This window comes from Phallusia mammillata, chromosome 4 (assembly GCF_965637545.1).
Source record: "Phallusia mammillata chromosome 4, kaPhaMamm4.hap1.1, whole genome shotgun sequence".
NCBI classification, from domain to species: Eukaryota; Metazoa; Chordata; class Ascidiacea; order Phlebobranchia; family Ascidiidae; genus Phallusia; species Phallusia mammillata.
In genome coordinates this window covers 15,782,942-15,802,560 of record NC_137255.1, presented here as the reverse complement: position 1 = coordinate 15,802,560, position 19,619 = coordinate 15,782,942, and the positions used below count along the sequence as shown (strand labels likewise).

At 37.4% G+C, this 19,619-nt stretch overlaps 2 protein-coding genes across 2 annotated transcripts; both read left to right on the top strand.

The window, feature by feature from the left end:
- Nucleotides 1–4,468: 4,468 nt before the first annotated feature.
- LOC145223381 (uncharacterized) lies at nt 4,469–13,637 on the top strand. The gene is made up of 18 exons (XM_080089803.1): nt 4,469–4,620; nt 4,932–4,986; nt 5,118–5,213; nt 5,467–5,535; nt 5,607–6,335; nt 6,524–6,643; nt 6,709–6,816; nt 6,935–7,011; nt 7,512–7,652; nt 7,749–7,886; nt 7,958–8,063; nt 8,120–8,280; nt 8,477–8,567; nt 8,797–8,970; nt 9,356–9,556; nt 9,970–10,137; nt 10,586–10,741; nt 12,406–13,637. The coding sequence occupies exons 1-18, from the start codon at nt 4,538–4,540 to the stop codon at nt 12,760–12,762; spliced, it is 3,030 nt and encodes a 1,009-aa protein (XP_079945929.1). The 5' UTR covers nt 4,469–4,537; the 3' UTR covers nt 12,763–13,637.
- A 1,770-nt stretch (nt 13,638–15,407) lies between these two features.
- Nucleotides 15,408–19,286, top strand: LOC145222118 (protein neuralized-like). Its single transcript, XM_080088147.1, is given in 9 exon segments — nt 15,408–15,483; nt 15,572–15,652; nt 15,733–16,154; nt 16,217–16,400; nt 16,457–16,876; nt 17,448–17,582; nt 17,647–17,802; nt 18,147–18,354; nt 18,739–19,286. Coding segments are annotated over 9 exon segments (1,794 nt in total). The 3' UTR covers nt 18,851–19,286.
- Nucleotides 19,287–19,619: the final 333 nt, after the last annotated feature.

Sequence of the window (19,619 nt, the reverse complement as noted above, 5' to 3'; positions counted from 1 at the left end):
TATGGCAAAGCGTGAAATTATCTAGCATTCAGGAAATAGGAAACACTGTTTTTCAGACTAGATATGTACACGATCGTCACCTCAATCGGTTTGACTTTATTGTTTTTAATTTAAGGCCTGTTAGCTTGTAGCCTGCCCAGCTTCTATAGATTTTACAATTAGACAATAGTATACTCATATGACAGTCCAGCTATTGTTTCCGTCACGCTTGATTAACACTACACGCTTGTCGGATGCTTGCATTGAGTTTGGTGCTTTAAGAGCAAGCAAATGACAAAGCTGGGCTTGTATGGTCAGATTTATGCATCTACCCTGTATAATGTTACTACGTGGTTGTGATTGTGCTGTTGGAGAGTATTTAATGTACGTTTTATCTTTTTAGTACTTCTTTAAACGCTTTCAAGTGATTTTACCTAACATATTAAAGGGTGCATAAAGTTTATTACTAATTGATTTAAAGTCTGGTAAAAATAGAACTTTCCTAACTGGCTGTATCTTTGAACTGATGTTCAACGACTTTGGCCTCGACCAGGAACTCTGGACAGACGAAAGGTCAAGCTTGAACAAAGATCATGTTTTTTTCCAAAGTTACTCATTTTAAACTGTCAACAAAGGGTAATTTGAAGAAAAATTCAAGGCACCAAAACAATTGCTAGACATCATAACCACCAAGGAAACTGGTGCAGAAAACACAAGTCAAATTGCTATGATAAGTAACAAAGAGTTAAACACAACAGAGTATTTATGAGGATATGTTTTTTCAAGGCAAAAAACTAGTTTACGGAAGTTATCAAAATTGTCAGCATGTTGTCAACCATGCGACCACAGGGCCAGCTGATTTCTTTAGTGGAGCCAAAGTCTGGAGGTCTCGCTTATCCTTTTATGAGTTACTGCAACTTTTACAAAGTGCGTAAATGCCTGACAGGATGTTTACGGCCAGCCAACAAGCTAGATTTTTACTGCATTGCAAAAGTTACACTGATCCTCACAGAGTTTCCAAAAAAGACATATGTGAAATTCTAGAAGTTGCTGGACTACCATATGAGTATACTGTTATTAAACTCAAAACCAAGTCAAAGACCCAGCTGTCCAGTGATTTTTATTCAATGAAACAAATGAATTATTAGAAAGTTTTCCATCCTTTGGGTTATACTGCACAATTGACAAAAGGACTATATATGTGTCTTTGGAAGAAACTCAAATGACAACATTCAAAAAGAAAAGGACAACCACACAGTTGCCCAACTTAATGTTTGACATTTTTTATTTGTTTGAGGCTCATTTACATGACATAACTTGGTATATGGGTATTTAATTAGGTTAGTTTTGAAACCCACACAAATACTTGATGTGATGCCCTAATTTTAAGTTTGCTAAAACATTCATGTTATTGCTTCTGACTTGCTATTGTGTGGACCAGATGGCTAAAAAGACCTACTGTAGGAATATCATAATACACCAAAATATCATTAGATGCTTTTGCAAAATTTGTAATTGTTTCCTGACTAATATACAGAAACTAGATGATTGCCATTATGAACGAAAAAGGTGTATGTTTCATGTGGGATTGCAAATAAATAAACAAACTAAATCTGGCGTGAACAATTAGAGAGATAAAGAGACTGAAACAGCCAGAAAGAATATTAGGATAGGGAAAATATTTTTTTGAGACCGCTGTGGGCATTCTGTATTATATTTTTGGTAAAAAATATGTACAATGGTAACAAAACGGGTTTAGAAAAGGATAATACTGAGATGTCATGAAAAAAATGATGGATGTGCAATGCAAAAGTATAAGTTCTCACCATTTATATAGGCATCAGTTATTTACCACTGCATTTGTTTGAAACCACATTGTATTTTCAGTTATTTTTGCCCTGAAGGGTCATATTCTGTTCAGTTAAAAAACTTAATCCACTGCATTTAACAAGAAAAATAACATACCTATATAAGTTAATTGATTTGCACAGAACACTATTTAAAATAAAAATGCAGGGAAAGATATATAATAATTATGTAATTGGGACAAAAAATTGTTTGTGTGAAAGGGACAGAAAGACTTTTTTAGTATGAAAGGGAGAAATTTTGGCACCTGCACATTTTGACCTGCACATTTTGACCTGCACATTTTAACCTACACATTTTGACCTGCACATTTTGGCACCTGCACATTTTTACCTGCACATTTTGACCTGCACATTTTGGCACCTGCACATTTTGACCTGCACATTTTGGCACCTGCACATTTTTACCTGCACATTTTGACCTGCACATTTTGGCACCTGCACATTTTGACCTGCACATTTTGGCACCTGCACATTTTGACCTGCACATTTTGGCACCTGCACATTTTCGAAAAATGTGCGCATATTTTAACCTGCACATTTTGGCACCTGCACATTTTGACCTGCACATTTTGGCACCTGCACATTTTCGAAAAATGTGCGCACATTTTAACCTGCACATTTTGGCACCTGCACATTTTCGAAAAATGTGCGCACATTTCGACCTGCACATTTTGGCGCACATTGTGCAAATTCTTGCCGTAAGCCCTGTTGCTCAGTATTTAACCGCAAAAATCGGATTATCCACTGAATGCCGAATATTTTTGTAAATGTAAATATTTTACCAATTTAACAACATGTAGGCTACGGTTGCTTTGTCACCCAACACTTTCCATTTATGTTTTATGACATAAACACGAGCTGCTACTATTTTGGGAACCAGAGTGTTAACCAGGAATGCCAGGAACTAACGGTCTCTGTTTTTTGTCTATAAACTACTGTGTACCTTATAGTCTCATACCCTTTAGTTTAGACCAGTGGTTCTATAACTTTTGGGTCCTGTCCGCCCAGTGGTGGGATTCAATTTTTTTGCCGACCGGTTTTATCACAAAAGTCATATTTTTCAGTTGGTTCTGTTACAAAAAGTCCTTGGACAGTAACCAGTAATGCTAACCGGTTCGCTGATCTCATAAAATTTCGTGAGACGGTTCTATAGAACCGGTGCGAACCGGCTCAATCCCACCACTGAGTACGCCCCCATTAGATGTTTGACACTTTCCGCTCTATTCTTCTTGTCTGAAACAGCCAAAAACAGCTGTTTTTTCGTTTTTTTTAATTTAGTGAAAAATCTACATTTCAAACATCTTCGCAGCAATGCCTGGAGTCTATCCAGCATTTGGTGTAAACCAAAAAAGCTACATTATGGCATTGTTTAAAATGCGTGTTACGTTAGTTGTGTCATAATATTCATTTCAAACAATGTCCTCTGATTGCAAAAATATGGATTAAATTTTGGCGGAGTTTCCGCAAATTAGTATCGTTTCCGTAAGTTCCGTCGGGTATCCTGCGGATGACGACTATCTTCCGAATAATTTGTGGACAACTCGTAAAGATTGTTTATATTACAGGTGCTGCGATTTTTGTGCGTGATTTTTGAATAATATTACATTGCTTGTTGGGCAGAACTATAGAAGTTACCCATTACCCTTACCTTAACTGACCGTTAACGTTGCTGTGAGATTGTGATTGTGAGTTGTGTTGATGTTGAATGCACTAATGCAGAATGATGTAGACGACTTTGGAGTGGGTCACGTCTAAAACTGCGGGCCCGCTTGGCCCGTTTTTCCCTGCGAGAGACGGGCCAAGCAATGGATATTGTGGGCCCGCAGTTTTTCCTTGCAAGAGACTCGACAAGCACTGGATATAGCGGGCCTGCAGTTTTTATACTTGCGAGAGACGTGACAAGCACTGGATATAGTGGCCCGCAGTTTTTCAATTGCATGAAGTGCTGGACCAAGCGGGCCAAGTGATCCAAGTGGGCCCGCAGTTTTAGACGTGACCAGCTGACCGCTTTCGAGTACTTCCATTCCAAGTTCTGCCCATGTTGTTTCACATCTTCCTCCATTGTTTACTAATTAACCTCTCTTACGTGTTGTAGCTGCAACCTTTTTGCTTTTTTGGTAGCTTTTGTGCAATACTTAATTGTTCTCACTTCTCAGTGTGCAACTGAAGCAACTCCTAAAAATCACACTTTTGGAATTTTTAAGACGTGGTTTGTAACCATTAAAGCAACGATTTTTGTAGGCTTTAGCTTCTGTAGTGTTCTGTAATTAATTTTCCTTTCAAAAGCTTTGTCCTGGTTTAGTCGACACTCGACAGAAATATTTCTATATTTTTGTTTGGTGCCTGTGGCTTGTCGAACTTTTGTCTTTCCATCAGTTGGTTTTTCTATCTAAGAAACTGTACCTATGCTTGATCCCTTTAATTCATATACCCACTAGTATGCGTTACTTTGCTGACCTCATATCTCAAAATCTTACTAATTGTAAACATGTTTGGGTTGATTCCTTGTTTTTGTGTTTTTGCCTCAGCTGTGCACTGTTTGTGGTTGATAGTGTTTTGTTTTGGTTTTCAGAATGTGTGTTGAATAATCATGTTTAGATTTAAAAAAACCTAATCTTTTTTTACATGTTTTGATTTGCAGAGAAATTTAGCAGTAATTTTCATATTAACAAAACCTCTTAAAATAACATATGATTTTGCAAGAACTCATGAAAAACTTTGCACAATCACCCAAAACTCGAACTACACCTAAAAAGCACTTGATTCAACAAAGGTTTGACACTTATTAAACATATTGCAAACTGCATTGTGTGTATATGCTTCTGGTAAGCTATGCTGTGTATACTGCTGTTAACCAACAATGCATGCAGATGATTTAAAGAGACTAACCTGTCTGTCACTTCCTGTTTAATCCATGTGTGTACAAAGCTGACGTGGCCCTTGTGTGTCACGTATTGTAGTGCTTTGTTTGTGTGGCGAACAGCATGTGTGGGATTTCTGAGTGCCAAGAGTGTTTAATGTGTAGTGTAGTGCTTTATTCAGTCTATATTATAATTTATATCAGTTTGTAATGTTTTGTGGCAGCAACACCATTACCAACTATTTCAATGTGAAACAGCCCCTTGCAAGTGCTTACCAGGTAAAATGGTTTACAATCTTTTATTGGTTGCTAGTTTGTGTACTAATAATTATTTGTTTATTTTTTAAAAGTCCATTTGTTAACTGAAATTACAGACTTTTTGAACTCATTGTGTAATATAATGCTCTTAGGCAAATCACCAGCAGCAGTTTGAAAACTGTGGAAAAGCAATAAAAAGGGAAAGAGAAAATACATTCTATTGCTCCTTGCCCAAAAAAATTAAACAGGTGAAACAACACTCATTTCTAATCATCTTCATGCAGTTATGGCATTGCCTTTTTGGTACTTACGTCATATTTGTAAAGTTGTTTTGTAGTAGGTAAGTTAACTCCACATTGTTTAGTCAGTAAAGCATTCATGTCTGCATTTCTAAGTATTTGCATCATAATAAAATTAATGTTTTTGTGCAAATTTTCTTGATTATAGATTATAGATTATAGCAAATCAGTTTAACATATTTATATTCAACATTGTTTTCAGGATTGTGTAACTGTTAATGACATTATTGTCATTTCTGATTCAGATGACAACTGTGATGAAGACAGAAATGTTAGTTATCATTTGGTGATTTTTCACAGTAATATTTGGCTTTGAGTGTTAAAACTATATTTTGTTTGCAGAATAACATACATGATAAGATGGAGAAAGGTAGAGTTAGCTCTATTGGAAGGGAAACCAATCAGGTTTCATTGCCACCAAATCAACTTTTTCCGAATTTGGAAAGAAACACTTTGCCGAAATTGGCAGTGACTAAAAAAGAGATTTTAGTGTCAAAAACAACAAACAGAAACATTGTTACATTTGAACCACAAGCCACAAAAGCTAACTATCCATCTTCAGCTAAGCAAGGTCATAAGTTTGACAGAAACATTTGGACAGACTTGCCTGATATTATGGATAATTTGCATGGAAATTCCCCTTCGAAGAACAATGTTGCACAACAATTAGGGAAGAATTGTCATGACAAAATAGCTGTTTGTGATTTGAAGAAAGGAAAAGATGTATCTGGTAAAAATACAAAACCTACCGATGAACAACCTTGTTTGAAAACTGTGACAGAAAACACAATTTCTTCTGATAATAATGTAAAAGCAAATTTTTCTTGCGTTTCAATTCCTGCAAAAGAACAGACTGAATCTGACACAAGTGGATGTTCCTCATCAGAAACCTCAGATGGTGAAAGCATTTTTGCTGATGGTGATTTGAATCCTTTGTGGTCGGATATGAACAGTAATGAAAGCACAGATGATGAGGACAGTGGTGATTTACCTGAATTTATTGGAAATTCGATTAAAACAACAACTGAAACATCAAAAATCCCTTGCTCTGTGAAACAAAACTCTTTAGAGGTAAATATGATTTTGTTTGAACAATTTTAAAATTGCCCTGGCATGCAAACATTTAAGCTGGTCAATGTTCATGTGTAATATCACAGACAAAACTAGTTCAGAGAAAATTAAACAAACAGTAGCTTTATATTTTGCCATGCTTGTGCCTTTTATATATTTTGTGTTCTTAACAACTGCAATTTGTTTAGATTTGCGGTTCCACAACATGCAGCAGCACTCCTCCTTATTTTCAAAATCCATGTCTTAACTTAGAAGGCACTGTTTTTTCATCACAAGAATCAAACTGCAGTATATCTCCAGTTCTTGAGGTAAATAGAACACTTGTGTGTTAAGTGATGCTACAAGTTTCAATTTGAAAATTTCTTTACCATAGAAACTGCAAAGAGCAGCTTTGACATTTCAACCAATAACTCCGAGGCATGGGAAAAAACTCTGTATATCTACTGAGGGTAATGGTTCACTTGACAACTCACCAAACATTGTAAGTGTTTGTTTCATACTGTTACCTTCAATCAATGAACATTATAGCATACTGTAATATTTTTGTAATTGTTTAGGTGTAACGTAATAATTCAGTGTCTTGTATTTTTTTCTTGCAGGAAGATGGCACTTTGGAGCCCAAACGTCGAAAGCTTCACTTTTCATTGAAAAGAATGATCAGAGATAAAAAGAAAAAGTTAGCATACATTCCACCTGTTTTTGTTTTGTCTAAAAAGGATGCTAATAGTTCGGTGGTGCTAAATAACACATGGTACCGCATTGTATACCTTATGTTACCCCATGTTAGGCAGTTTTAATGGAAATAAAATTACTTCATGCAAAAATTATAATTTTGCTTACCTTTGAACATGCTGATCGTTGGAGCTGTTCAGGCTGGGATAACCATTTGTAATTGAAATAACACGTTCTGGTCTTAATTAACACAATCTGGTCTCATTTACTCTTGTTGAGGCTTACATTCTTATGTTACTCAAACAATGCACCATATTATGGCATACTGCAGTATCATACAGTATTTTGCTACAATTCTTTGTCTCCTTGTATAACCAGATATTCCCAGCTTAAATTTACTGGCCTGTTTGTTTATTTTCAGAATTAAAAAAATCTTATTGTGTACCCATGCGTAGGCACCTCATGTAAAGTAGAATCTTGTTATCCAACACATTTTTATTTTAGTGAAAAGCTTGACCTCATGGAGAAAAAGTTACTGGCAAACATAAAAAAAGGTGGATTTAATCATTACATTGATCATAGTAGTGACGAAGAGGACGACAGGGAGAATGAAATACAAAATGAGCATCTTGATGTCTTATCCAGGTTTGCCAAACTCTTAAAACTAAACTAATTTAATTACATTGAAGGTAGTAAATACATGGGATGTTTTGCCAACAGTACAAATCTTTTTTTTTTCAGAATTGCAAGCAGCAAGGACGATTGCATGTCATTGCCCAACACTCACTGTCCTGTAAATGTGATCAACTCAGAATCTTTTTGTTCGTTATACTGTCCTCATACTTTACATCACTGTGAAAAGTCTTTATCATTAAACAAGTATGTGTCTGTAACAGATGTATGGTATATGATTTAATTTGCATACTTTGGTAATTTCGTATGCTTTTCAGATCTAACATTGTTGCTATGCTTCAACTATTAAGAACAGGTCGCATTAAGGAAATGTTGCACAGGAAGTTGTGTGGAAAAATGGAAACCCTTTCTTTTCTTCTTAAGGTACCTAACATCCATGTAAATCTGTCAAATTGCATGCAATGCATTTTTGCCATCAGGTTTTGTGCACCTCAAGCGATGATGTTTTATTAAAATGTGCTTTCAACGGATGTGCTCACATAATAAAAGACCAAAATGTGATGGATTGTCATCTGCAACAATTGGATGAAGCAATTTTGAACATTGGTGTAAAAAGAAAGATGTTCCATTCTGTTCATAAGTAAGTAAAAGCCCACCTAATCTAGCTTTCTAAGAGAAATTCAAGTGGCTTCCTGTAAATGCATGGTGATTTCCATGCTAAAAGCATATTTGGACTTGCTGCCTCTGCTTGCCACAACTGTGTGCCTGCATCTTGTACTTCCAGCTTTATTCTCTAAGATCGAGTTTCACATGAAGTTTTTGTACTTTCTTTTCAGACAAACTAAAAAGCAGATCATCTGTAAACGATGCAAAACTCTGAAACCCCCACTGAAGGTGTTGCTAAAAAATTTGTTACATGTTATCAAGGTTAGTTAAACTGATACAAATATATATACTTTAAAATAGTTTGAGATAAAAAACAACAACCTTAGAATGACTGATTGTTTATGTAAAGCCAAGTTCAATCGCACCGCAGTTACGGTTAAAAGACCACATTTAGTGGGAATACTTTGCACAATATTAAATTGATTTATTGTGGTACTGAACTTTGGTGCATAACAAATCGTATGCAAAGTAACTCTGTATATTTTACAAGGTGGTAACCACGATTTCAAGAAGATGGACAAACAGATTAACTGACCACTTTATTGCACCATACTTGAAATTATGCTGCCTTCTACTCACCAACACCCACAGCAATTCACTTCATGTTGATTTTCAAAATGCACTGACTTCACTAATTCTGGCTGTGAATGATTGGCCATCAGTGGTAAGACGTTTTTTGATCTTTCATTAAGTGTACAAAAGCTGTCAAAAAGTATCAGACACTGTTTGTGGAGTGGTTTTTTGACTCCACATGTTCCATTTCTTTATGTTTTTTTGCTTAAATGTGGAACAAATTGTAGTTAACAGTAGTTATGGTGTAAAAGAATAGAGAAATACATAAAAAGTAAACAGCAGATAGTGCACACTGTTCGGGGTGATTATAGTGTTGTGAGAACTATGACAGAAAATAGCTTACATCAAAAACTTTTATGCACATTTCTGTATGGCAGAGAAAGTGGACTTGAATTAAACTTTTGCTGTTTTTATCACATAAAACCTGTAATTTATCAGATTTTGCAGCAACCCAATAATTTCCATGCCCATTTCAGAGATCCCGCACAACCAGGGAAGTGGTAGAAATAGTCGAAGAGATGCCTACTTTGGACTACATTGTTTCATCCTTTCCCACAGTCAACGAACGCTGTCTGGAGTTGAAACGAAGCATTGCACAAGCATCTCTTTACAAATTTCTTAACCCAACATTATCCTCTCCTTATCAACCCACGCCAGTGATGAACTTTGACCTGACAGTAAGTCCTTTTATTATGGACATTTTAGTTGAGATTTCAATACATGTAGTGGTTGGCATCAAAAACTATATTGGAGTTGACGGCAAAAAAATCAACTCCTAAGTTACACTAATCACAACAAAAAAATGTTTTCCTGTTTCAACCCCATACCAAAAGGAAGTACTCCTTTAGCTACGTGCTATAATAATTATGGCCCTCTCTAACGTTTAACTTTTGTTTCGGTTTGTTGCTATTTTATGGCACATTGTGTTGCACTTCCAAGACCTGGTACAGTCGTTTTAATAAGAGTCTATTATCAAGACACAAGCAGAGCTAAAAAATAGTCGCAAATATTTTCATTCTGACTTACTTTATCCACACACTTCGACAAGGCCTTGAACTAGTCGGTTTCTAACTTGTTAGTCTATTTTCAGCCGATAGTGGAATTCGCAAACCAGTTGGAAGTTCAAACTGCACGTGCTTATGTGAAATCGAGAAACCCCACTGCATCTACACGTGATGTGTACCATACCTTGTACGCTTGCATAGCAATATTGCAAGCTTCTATCAAGAGTTGCGTGCCAACCAACAAGCTCTTAAGGGTAAGTGATAAATAATATTTCGGAAGTGTGTGTTTATTGTGGTGACGGATGGTTGTGTATCTGAGTTTCCTTTAACAATGTGCTTAGTTACGAAACAATAGCTTAAGTTAAACCGTATTAACAGCTGTTTGCTGTCATTTGTAACTTATGCTGTTTTTGTACCTCTATCTTACACATTAAGGCATGGTTTAAATTTAAAGTTAAAGGCTGTGCATAAAGGAAGTTTTGATTCAAATTGCCTTGCTTAGTCGCTTAACGGTTAACCCACAGGCTCCCAAAACATTAAACTTTGATAAAAGGTACAGATCGTGTACGTTTCATTTCTCCTTGGTAATAAAAACGCATAAGAGATGGTTTGTTCAACAAACAAATTCAGCTTGTCGCAAGTGCTCGCCTATGTACAACAAAAATTGCTACTCAAACCATAGTTTCACATTTTCATGAACAGAAAAAACACCTTGAAAACATATCGACGAGCCTACGGTCGCTGAGTGTGTCCATACGCGACAACGGTTGCTTGTTCGCCTCCGAAGTGAAGCATTTCATACGCATTGTGATCGCCAACGTACATCTTCAAGTGCAGGCGATGCCTAGCACACGAAACGTAAGTTCTCCATCTTCACGAACAACTTATACTACGACCAACAGAATTTTTAGCTCTTCCGGCAGTTTTTTTTATTGTAATATGCCAACGTTTCGATGTCCCATACGACCTTTATAAACCATGTTTAAAGCCCGAAATCATTGTTGGTCGTCAATTAACTGTAAATCAGACAGAGATCGAATTCCAAAGGTTTTTTTTACGGTGTATATTTTACAACCACATCGTCAATTGATGGCATTGAAATAAAAACCATTTTTCGCATACATATTGATCCCTGGGTTTAGGTTAATTATGGGTCCCCTTCCCTGAAGGGGACACATATTGATTTTACTCGAATTGTTTTGTTTTGTTTTCTTTCTTTTTCTTCCCAAAGTTTGTCCGACTCGTTTTTCCATCAAATGTTTGATGGATTTGGCTGAAATTTACACAGATGGTAGATATAGTTATGTAGATGTGCATCCCACTTTGCTTTTGTTGATAACCCCAGTATTTACCCCGCTAGCCCCCTAAAATGGGTATTTTTCCCCAAAAGTTTGTCCGACTCGTTTTTCCATCAAATGTTTGATGGATTTGGCTGAAATTTACACAGATGGTAGATATAGTTATGTAGATGTGCATCCCACTTTGTTTTTGTTGATAACCCCAGTATTTACCCCGCTCGCCCCCTAAAATCGGTGTGTTTACCCAAAGTTTGTCCGACTCGTTTTTCCATCAAATGTTTGATGGATTTGGCTGAAATTTACACAGATGGTAGATATATTCATGTAAATGTGCATCCCACTTTGTTTTTGTTAATAACCCCAGTATTTACCCCGCTAGCCCCCTAAAATGGGTGAGTTTTTAAACAGTGTCAGAATTGGCTGAAATTTGGATTTCTTGTATAGTATGCCATTTATAGGTGTCGATTGTTGTGTTCAACCCTGTAGTCCTAACATTTACCCCACAAGCCCCTAAAGCGTAAAACGTATTTGTATGTTACTGGGCACCACAAACGAAAGATTTCTTTGGAACAATAGTGTTACAAGGGCAACCAGTTGTATGTTGCTCGTTGGTGGGTTGCTTGGTGGTCGTTTTTGCGCCATGGCAGTTAGTGGCTTGTTGACAGCCCTATGACGTCAGAAACAATAACGGTTGTTGCTCAAAACACCTCTAGTGGTCTAAATTTTAAACATTGGCGGATTGGGCTGAAATTTTGCAGTACTGTTGATTGAGTCATTGTGGTTTTTATATATATTTTTGTTTGTGTGTCGAACCCAATTAGTTGCCCTACTAGCCCCCTAAAATGGGTCAGTTTTTTAAAACGTTAAATAGGACATACTTCAAACAATATCTGGGGTGAATCTAATTTTATAGTTTGTATTCTACATAGTATTATTATTTAAGCCCAGTGCCGATCACTGTGTTTTACCTTACAACACCCGACTTTCTCATGGTTATCTCTTGAATTGCATTATTTTCAACTTTGCATGTGTGGGGACCCATGAGTTTTTGCCTGCAGAAACGACTAAAGTTATAAAAGACGATGGCTAATATGGGACCCAATACAAAATAAGCATAGGAAATATATTTATGTTTTAAAATAGGTTATAGTGTATATTCAAGGGTGCTAAGCCACCCTTCTAGTTACATATACAGTCACAAATAATATGGTGTGTGATTTACAGTACCAGGAGAATATCTTCAAGTTTCTTGGCTCATCACGGGTCGATGAACGTGTAGTTGGCGAAGCTATGGACGAGACGGAAGACGAAATAAACTCCATGAGACTTTCATCACGCGACGAGCCTATGGACACCTCAACCACATCAAATGACCAACTGGGACCTCTGGCCTTGACATACCGTAATGATGCAATGCAATGGGAAAGCTTCAAGGCCGTTGAAGAAAGTTCATCCGATGTGCAACACTTACAGCCTCTCAGTGTTAATTCTTCCGTTTTGCCGACTTGCTCCATTGAGCATGAAGTCAAGGAATTGGTTTGTTTTCTTGTTGATTCGACGAGCGATGGCGAGTTGATCTGATTGTTAACGCGATACGCCCGCACTGTAACTTGGATTTCATCTGTTTTGCCGAATATGATATAGAAAGGTTCCAGTTTTTTGAGGGAGTAGAAAATGTGGTTTGTCGCAATCAAAATATATATCGTGTGATGTAATTAAGACAAGTAAGTCACACACAAAAAACGTTTACAAGGATGTTTAAGAAAACCTGCTGTCATGTGTAGGTGCCACATTAAGCACGAGCAACCAACAATGAAGCCATCAGCGAGGAATTGATCTGTCCCTGTGCCGTTGTCGATATTAAGTTTTTATATTCCTTAAGCGCTAGTGTCAGTTAGTATGAATTCACTTATCTGCATGCAGAGTTTACGTTTTTTCAACAGCGATTTTTTAATTTATTTTAGCGACTCCCTTCGTTTTGATTTTTTGTAGTTATTTGATACACAGTGTTTGTAGATTCTTTTTTTCTGGTCGTGTAAAAGTTGTTGCAGCATGCCCAAGTATGCAGCTGAAGCTTTTGAACACTAACTGTTTTTTTACGCTTCTTGTAGTTTATTTTTTTTTATTTTGAGCAACTTGCCGGTGTAAGTGATATCCGCGTTGCGCCATTAATGTTGCGCAAAACTTCTTCTTTCGTGTATTTACTTCGTTTCTATTTCAAAAGGCTGGGCTTAAGGTCGAAAAATGCCTTATAAACCTTCATAAAGCCAATTTTTTGTTTTGGCACTTGAATTGGTTTAATTCTGGATTAAGGTTTTATTATATTTTTTTTCATTAATTTTGTAGAAATATTTCAGTCAAGCTTTACCTGTGCAAGTATTCAACCTTCGTTTCGTGCATCAGGCTTTCTTTGGAAATTTCTATTTCGTAAAAATATACCACCCCGTCCAAAATAATGCAGATTTTATGCATAAAGTTTATGTTTCGTGCTGCGCCGAAATCACTTTCGATCAGTGGCCATAATTTGATAGTTCAGATGGAGGCAAATACAACGAATAACTCTCGTTAGCACGCGATTCTGTTAGATCATAAATGTCGAAATTGAGCGTTGCAACATTATATCCACCTTCACCCAAGAGTTTTTGATGAGATAATGTTATTTCGGTTGGATAATGGCTCACATTCGATTTAAACTTGACACGACGTTTGTGCATGGGCACCAATTTAGCCGTGTCCTATGTATGTTGTAAACTACGACAGTTGGTCACCTATTCGGGGCTCTGACTGGTGATCACACCAAATAGTAATAAATGTACAACTATGCGGGGGAAAAAACGTTTCCAACAAAAAGTTACCATTAAATTTTACTATTTTCGGATGCTTTTTGTTGACAAAATTGTCTCAAGTCGGATTGAACACAATGTAACAGGCATACACAATGAGCTCATAACGCACCTGCACAAGCACCGGCTTGTAATACACTAGTGATTCCTCCACCTCTTAATTCATTGCTCGTAACCCGAACCTTATTTCAACGAACAATGCGAATTACTCTGTTACAACACAATCGAATTATATTGTCAGACAATAAACAATTCGTGAATTGGCGCATCAATTAAGGCCCTGGCTTTGTTTACTCTGCTTTCAGTACCTGTGGGATTTAAAATCGAAAAACCATATGACGCATAGGGTGTACCGAATATAAGAGCGTAGGGTAAGTAGTTATTGTTATTAGCGCATAGTCTGTATTAGTAACTGCAGCTGACGTTTTTTCAAAAGTTGGAAATAGTCGTGTTTGGCAAGCTGAAATCCTTAAAACAAGTTTATTAGCTTGCGGATTTTTTTATTTCTGTCTAAATTCGATGCTAAGGCCTAACACGTAATAAATTTTGTTGGAAACTTTTCATACAGGTTGCTGCAGGTTGCCCATGTTGCAAAGTCGTGCATACCTTTGCAGGCGTTTTGTTTGATGTGCAAGGTGGGAAGTTTATGACAGCGTTCGCCAAACTTTAAAACTGAAAGAGTAACTTGTTTCAACAATAAAAATCTAGTAATAACCGAGCCGGAAAAGAACTTTAATAAAATCTGTAGTATTTCAGGTTCGTTGCAATTGTTTTGTTTTATTGAATGTGATGGTATGTTACTAAGTATTTGCAGCCTTAAAAATGTTTTGAAAGCAGGTTGGCGACCTTAGGTTTAGGACATCGGTAGTCGGTACTACTTTCCATTACAGTCAATGTTGTTCAGGTTACCGTACTTGGGAACAGAGCCGTGGGAACAAATGATCAAACGATTGTAACAAAACTGTCGTATTTGCAACATAATCCCAAGTAGCTTTCACGCTTCAGGGTTTAACCCAAGTCCTTGAAATTCTTAGTTCATAGAATCGTACACTTGCGGGTAATATTTGTTAAGACCGAAATGAGCAAACAAACTAGGACGTGACCATCTTAGAAGCAGTAGATTTTAATTTACCTTGTGAAGGAATCCCGTCCGTTGCCGAGGCGGTCGAAAAGCGACAAAACACAACACTGAAGGATTTAGAGGCCTTTATTGCCACAGACTAGCGTTTGACACAATCGTAAGAACAACATGCGGGTACATGCGACGTTCGTGTTGTTGCTGTTTTTTGCAGTGTTTCGGTAACAAGTTTCGGTAACACTGTGAGCAGTTTATTTATTGTTCTAGAAATCAGAAGCAGTTCGTTTTTCAAAATTTTACTGAACATGGCTGTTGACATTATCATTAGAAGCCAACAGAAGCCGTATATGCATTTTATTGACACGGATGAGGACATTATCGGTGAGTTCTAATACAAAGGCCTAATTGGTTGCTTACTAGATTGACAGGTTTTTAAAGTGGCGGTCTTATATTTTATTATTTTTATCAGAGCAAGAACGCCGCCTGCGTAAACCACGTCACAAACGTTTGGAGTATGTCGCTGGCTGGAACATTCACCAGCTAGTCAAAGGTATACAATTAGCTGTAAATGTTTTTTTTTCTCTCTTTGGTGGTAATTATTGTTGTGAACGAAATTTTGATTTCACTCAGATGCACGAAAAAGCCGACCAATGTTACACACAAGATCTGGGTTTCATCTAAAATCTTCGGTTTCTGACATTTCTTCTGTGTTTGAATTTGGGTCGACCCGCTCTTCGAGGATCGGAACAGCTTCCACAAAGTCGTCAAATCGTTCATCAATCACCACTGTTTCAACCTCAACTACCAACACAAGTTTCAGGTAAGACCCCCGAAACTTGTATTGCGACTGCATGCTGTTGTTGATAATTTTATCATCTTTTCAACACAGATTTTACGACGTTATGCACTTTCATCATGTACACGGCTCCAACGTGGCTTTGTCGTTTGACCGATATACTGCAACGCGAAAATCGAACAATTTTTGCAACGGTCTAGTTTTTCTACACAGACCAGTCAAGCTGGGAGAGACGATACACTTAAGATTTAACAAAGTATGTGATGAAAGACAGATCCATATAGCATGGCGATCACTTTATGTTGCTGGCTTGTTTAGATTCGTCCCGACTGGCGCGGCTGTATTCGTCTTGGTTTTACCCCCCACAATCCCGGAAAGTGCGATCTTTCGTCCCTGCCAAGTTACGCCGTTCCAGATCTTAGCCACAAATCACGTTTTTGGGCTTTACCAATCAAGGAAAAGTATGCCACAAAATACAATATCTTCTCCTTTGTTTGCAGAGGTTGGAATTTTTACAATTTAATTGAATTCCGAAAAACCTAGCATGTTTCTTTACAGATGACGGTGCGGTAAGTTACATGATCAATAACGAAAACAAGGGAACATTTCTAACCGGATTAAGTACGAAACATTCGCTATGGCCAATGGTCGATCTATTCGGCAAAGTCGAAGAGCTTGCAGTGGTGGACGAAGAAACAGCCAAACAAGGAGCGTCCGCTTTGGTACATGACGATCCCTGTGAAAACGACGACGAAAATAATCTGCACCAAGGTTTAAGGAGAACTAACGCTGCTAAGGGTTCAGAAGGTACTGTTTGTTTTCACGACGTGTGCGGCCAAAACGTTCGAATGGATTCCCAGCGCACCACAGCCAAGCGGTTCGATTCGTTCTGGAACGCGTTGACTTTCACGTCACATTCATTACGTGCATTTGATATAACATACCTAGAAATCAGCAAGGTCGAGGTCAACTACGCTGGTAAGTAATATGAGAAGCTTATTAACTATTTTGATAGTTGCACTTTGGTTATTTGTCATAGTTGGGACAGTAAAAACCCTGTATTACTCACCTTGGTAGATCGTTTATCCAGGAAGGCATGGTCTAGCTCAGTGGTTCCCAAACTGTGGGCCATGGCCCAGTCCTAGGCCACCAAGACATTTTCAATGTGCCACATAGCCATTTAAACAGATTCTACTGTTTTGTTATACTGCAAATATTATGCGCTTTGTTTTGAAAAACATAATATTTGCAAAGAATTCCAAATCTTGTAGCAAAATTTCAGGAGCATGTATCTCATTAAAAATAAATTGCTAGAAACCATTTCGCCTGTTTTTCAGTTATTATTTTTTTTTTGCCCAAATTTCAGCACGCGGTGAGCCACGAATGGCTATTAAATATAGACATTTGGGCCACAGACCAAAAAAGTTTGGGAACCCCAGGTCTAGCTCAAGTTAAAACAAACAGACGAATACCAACAGCTATTAAACTTTGGACCTTTTACGTAGATAGTATAACGATCGCTGTACATAAAAGTTGTTTGCACCGCCAGGTTCTCTGGGGGTCGGAATAACTAACCTCAACCCAAGCACCCTTCGTTCAGAGGATTTACCTGACAACGCTGATCTGTTGTCAACCAAACCCGGCCAATACTGGAAAATATCACGTGATGTAGAAACTGCGCAAGGTAGAACCGCGTTTAAACATACACACGATTGTAACCTAAAATATTTATGATTTTGTTCCACTAGGTGATCAACTGGGATTTATACTGGATCAATCGGGCTGTTTGTTCTACAGTAAAAACGGATCAACAAAAATCGCGCTGTTCACTGACGTTCCAATTCAAGGACAGAAGTGGCTGATATTTGATGTTTATGGCAGGACCACCATCGTGAAATTGCTAGGTTAAAAGTTTAAAACCACACACATGCAGTTATACATGCTAAATAAGGCAACATATTATTTTTAAAAACAATCGATGTAAAACCTTTGGAATATGTATTTCGCCTGCAAATGGTATCGTCAGTTTATTATTTAACATATTTTTTCTTCGACTGATTTTGCTTTTTTAGGACGTTTTTTCCATATTTAGTATTATACTTTGACTAAACAGCGAACACGCAAATACAATTCAACATCGATTGTTTTTTCAGCGTTTTTGCCTCCCAGTTATCAGTCCCTATAACATTCAACAGGTGTGGAAAATATTAGTTTTCCCCTACGGTAAAAATAATACCGAATATTTCAGGCCAAATAAGGAGTTTTGATCCTGACGATGACGTCACAGTACAAAAGTATGCATTCGAGCGTGACGAAGTCCATGACGAGGAAAATGAGAAGGAATGCTTGATGTGTTTTAAACGTGAAAGAATCCGCGATTGCACAATTCAACCTTGTGGTCACTTGGCTCTGTGTAACTGGTGTGCCATTACGTGCATGGTGAAACAACAGCTGAGGTAGGCTACGTTTATCGACTTATAGGCAAAACTGGTCAGAAAGGACCACTGCAACTAATTTTTTTAAGTTTGTGTTTGTAATACAGACAAATCATAATTAGCTAATTTGTTAAAGCCCTTCTATAATATGCGATACGAATCGCATACGATTTTCCTAACAAATGATTACGGTTGGGATTTACGACTGCTTTGGCATTCACCGGATTTGTCTGTACTACAAACACAAACTAAAAGTTTAAGTTCAGGTAGAAAGAGTCTTTTCTGTAAAAAAGTGATACATTGTTTTTAAGTTATAAAAAAAACAGTGTTTAAGTACGAATAAGCAAGTAATAAATAAGTTATGGCCACTTTCGAAAGGAGGTAAACAACACGCTAACGATTTAGGTTTATTGTTTGTCCGATATGTGGTGGACCTGTAAAAGACGTAGTTCGAATTTTGCGGCACAAAACTGACAACGATGAGGATTTGGACGACGAGGAACCAGAAGTGGATTAGGTGCTACAGGCTACATCATCAACACTCTATGTGACAATCCACCTGAACCAAGAGGTCGTACTTACCGTGGGAGATGTGTATAGAAAAAGACTTACTTCTGTGCTGGATCCATCCAACCTGTTACTGCGCTGCAACAAACCTTGCACTTATTTTTGAGTACATGCATTTATATATCGCCGCCAGTTACGATATAGGCCTAGTAATTGTTCTCCGGCATCTTTTGAATAAAAAATGATATGACCCTGAACGAATGCGACGGACCTTAAAAACGAAGTTGAGTTATAATACATTTTACCCAATGATCGCTATGGGTCATGCACCACTTTTCCGCCCCATTCATTTTCACCTAAATTATTAGGTAACATAAGTATAGACTATCTAAAAACTTGTCACAGTGCCGGTGGTTGCAAGGAAAAAAAAAACAATAAAAGAAAAAATGCAGGCTTCCGACAAAAATGGCTATGCTAACGATACTTACAGAGCAAACAGAAAACAATGTACCATATTGATTTTTCAGCCACCTGAAAACCATGGCTCACAAGTTTGTAAAAATTAAGATAATGAATCTGCAAAAAATCTGCAGAACAACATTTTACAGTACAGCGTAAACCTCCGTTGAAGTTGCTTTTGAACACCACCAGTCGACTAACATCGGTTTCCAGTTTCGATTTCGTTGGGTTTAAATCAGTGGTTCTCAAACTTTTTTATTGTCGGGGCCAAATGGTATTTTTTAAGTGTGTAGGGAGCCGCAAAAAAACGAAACCTTGAG